This window comes from Otolemur garnettii, unplaced genomic scaffold (genome assembly GCF_000181295.1).
Source record: "Otolemur garnettii isolate 467f Iridium unplaced genomic scaffold, OtoGar3 scaffold00072, whole genome shotgun sequence".
Taxonomy (NCBI): Eukaryota; Metazoa; Chordata; class Mammalia; order Primates; family Galagidae; genus Otolemur; species Otolemur garnettii.
The window spans coordinates 3,547,528-3,550,992 of record NW_003852467.1 but is presented as its reverse complement, the minus strand read 5'-3'; the positions used below and the strand labels follow the sequence as shown (position 1 = coordinate 3,550,992).

The window sequence follows — 3,465 nt, the reverse complement described above, 5'->3', positions numbered from 1 at the left end:
CTCCCAAGGCAGGGGCTGAAGCTAAGGCCAGGAATGATGTCACATAGGCATTGCTGAGGTCACAGAAGGTTGCCTGGCCTCCCCTCTGACTCCTTGCCTGCCCCCCAGTCTCCCCAGCCAGCTGCCTCCTGCACATACCTGTCAGCACACACACGAAGGGGAGGAAGGCTCAGAGACCATCCGGCCACTCTTAGGTACACAAAAGTGGTGGGGGATTGGGGGATGAGTCAGGACCTGGGATCCACCTGGCATTCCCAGTGCTGGGAAGGGGAGGCTCACCTTGTGGCTGTGGCAGGCAGCATGGGGGTGAGGGGTACAGGGGGAGGGGGCAGCAGGGACAAGGGGATTAGTTTCTCTTGACCACTGATTTAATCTTCACCTTCATCCTCATTCCTCATTTATCCTCCCTTCCCCTCCCCCCTCCCTCCTGACACTCCCCCTCACTGCCCACCCCTACCTCTAGCTGACCATGGCATCTGAAGCAGAGAAAACATTCCAGCGGTTCGCTGTCTTTGGAGACTCCTCAAGCAGTGGCGCTGAAATAAACAACAAGAACTTCTCCAAACTGTGCCAGGACTGTGGCATCACTGATGGCAAGACGGTCACCTCCGCAGATGTGGACACTGTGTTCAACAAAGTCAAGGCCAAGGATGCCGGAACCATCACGTTTCAGCAGTTCACAGAAGCAATGAAGGAACTGAGCCAGAAGCGCTTCCAGGGAAAGAGCCCAGACCAAGGCCTACAGGATATTTATCAACTCATGGAGGGCAAGAATCCAGCCACCACTAGTGGTCACTGAATGAGGTCCTCTCACAGCAGCCTGGTCAGAATAAGTCCACTGGAGAAAGAAAACTCCACCGTCCCTCTGTGCCCTGGACTCCCTCCCCTTGGGTGTGGATGGCTCTGGCTAGAGCGCCTGCCCACAGCTGGCTCTGGGCCCTAATAGGAGCGGCCCGGGTCCAGAGGAAGACGAACAGGTGCGGGTACTTGTTCCATGGATCTCAGAGCCATCTTGGGGGAGGAGGAGGAACCAGGCTCAAAGCCATTCATTGGCTTCTACCAAGCCGCAAGGGCGGGTGCTGCGGACCAGCACACCGACACCAGCAAGTACACCTGCAGCCACCAGGAGTGCTTGGACGACAGTGGCAAGGGCAAAGACAAGGACGCTGCGGGACCGGAAGAGACCACTGATAACTCAGGATATGGGAGGGACCCCAAGAGTGCTGGCACTTATGACAAGAAGAATTAGACAGTAGCCTCGTCTGGGCCTCGAAGCCCCCCTCACCCTGCATCTTTGCCACTGGGGAGCTGGGGAAACAATAAACATCTGTGTGTGCAGACAAAAAAAAAAATCAATTAATAAAAGAGGGAAAGAGTTCCTGAAAAATGGCAGGGATGGGGGAGATCTAAGAGTGAACGGCTGCGGTAGAGGTCATATAGAAATGTCAGGTCAGAATCGGGGTTGCAGGGAGACAGGATCTCAAGTTGAGTAGAGAAATTCTAGGAAAGACCAGAATGGGAGCAGATGAGGAGGGCCAGGGAAATTCCTGAAGTGGCTTAGAGCTGTCCCTGATTCCTTGTATTGGCCCGTGGGTAGAGAGGAGTAAGGGGTTTGGGGTCTCCGTTTCTGGGGGGAGACGGTTTCCCGCAGACCTGAAGTCTCTGCTCAGTGAGTTTGCTTTGGGCGGATATCCTTGGTGTTGCGTTGGTCCGCAGTAGCCATTAGATCAACGTGTTTCACATACATTAGTCTACGTAGAAAATAACAAACGAACACAAACACAAAAACAAGAAGAATGGGATCCTGTGTCTTCCATGATGGATGGAAGTGGAGGCCCTTCTCTTAAGGGAAACCACGCAGACACACAGAGACAGATCGGGCACGTCCTCACCTACCAGTGGGAGCGAAATCATGTGCCCCGGGGAACACAGAGTGTGGAGTGATAGACGCTGGAGGCCGGGGAGGCTGGGAGGGAGAAAGGGGGTGTGTGTGGTGGAGGTTGAGAAACTGCCTGATGGGTCAGGGTTATGTGGTTCCAGCCAGTAAGACCCTGAAAGCCCCAAGCTCAGCCCTCAGCACACAACTCACCCAGGGAGCCAAAGACGTACACCTGGACCCCAGAGACGTGTACCCCAAACACCTTGTTGTTCACACACGCTGATGATCACCTGAGCCTTGAGCAACTCTTTCACCATCTCGGGGCTGATGCAGGGTCTGGCCGCGAGTCCCAGGGGGTAAGGCTCATCAGGGTGGCCCTGACCATGTCCTGGAAAGGATGTCTAGGGCCGCCAAGGCACTGGCAGGGAAGGCGCCGTCCCTTGGCCCATGGCCAGGCGTCAGGGTCCGGGAAGGCCTCTGAGGAGAGAGAGGTGCCCTGTGTTTAGCGGGTCCGCTACCCCTTCTCCCAAGGCTGGTGGCTGTCACCAATCACCTCCCACCGAGAGCTCCTCAGTGCCCTCTGCTGCTGACACCCACAGCCTGCAGGAATGCTGAGAAATCCAGGCAGAACCGCCAACCAACACTTCCCTTGCCACGTCAGGCCTGAGGTGCAGGGCACTGGTCCACCGATGTCGGCCTTGGGGACACATGGACCAGCCCTCCCTCACTGTCCACAGCATGCCCATTCTCGTATCAACACAGTGGTCCCCCGGTATCCTCCGGAGGGAGGCTGGGTGGGGAGGGAGGTCATGCCTATAATTCCAGCACTCTGGGAAGAGATGTGAGCAGATCCCTGGAGCTCAGGAGTTCCAGACAAGCCTGAGAACGACTAAGACCCAGTCTCTACTGAAAATCAAACAATTCCCCAGGCCTGGTTGCGCACACCTGTAGTACCAGCTACTCAGGAGGCTGAGGTAAGAGGATCACTTGAGCCCAGGAGTTTGAGCTTGCTGTGACCTATGATGATGCCACTACACTGTAACAGAGTGAGATCTTATCTCTTAAGAAGAAAAAAGGATCCACCTGGGTGCCTGTAGTACAGTGGTTATAGCACCGGCCACATGCCACCTGGGTGGTGGGGTCCAACCAGCCAGGGCCAATTAAGCAACTGCAACCAAAAAAATTAGCCGGGCATTGTGGTAAGTTACTGTAGTCCCTGCTACTGGGGTGGCTGAGGCAAGAGAATCACTTAAGCCCAAAAGTTGGAGGTTGCTGTGATGCTATGGCACTCTACCCAGGGTGACATAGTAAGATTCTGTCTCAGGAAAAGAAAAAAGTATCCATGTAAAAAAAGTTGAATTAGATCCCTACCTTACCATACATAAAAAATAAAATTTTACATGTCTAAAAGACCTAAGTATGTGGCTCAGTGCCCATGGTTCAATGGTTAGGGCACTAGGGCACATACACTGAGGCTGTTGGGTTGGAACCCAAACTGGGCCTGCTAAACAAGAATGACAACAGTAATAGAAAAATAGCCAGGTGTTGTGGTAGGCACCTGTAGTCCTAGCTACTTGGGAGGCTGA

The 3,465-nt window shown here is 54.2% G+C and overlaps 1 protein-coding gene across 1 annotated transcript; it reads left to right on the top strand.

Moving 5' to 3' along the window:
- Positions 1-469: 469 nt before the first annotated feature.
- On the top strand, positions 470-1,249 carry LOC100954011 (tubulin polymerization-promoting protein family member 2-like). The gene is made up of 2 exons (XM_003793733.1): positions 470-791; positions 1,065-1,249. Exons 1-2 carry the CDS (start codon positions 470-472, stop codon positions 1,247-1,249), a joined length of 507 nt encoding a protein of 168 aa, XP_003793781.1.
- The last annotated feature ends 2,216 nt before the right edge of the window (positions 1,250-3,465 follow it).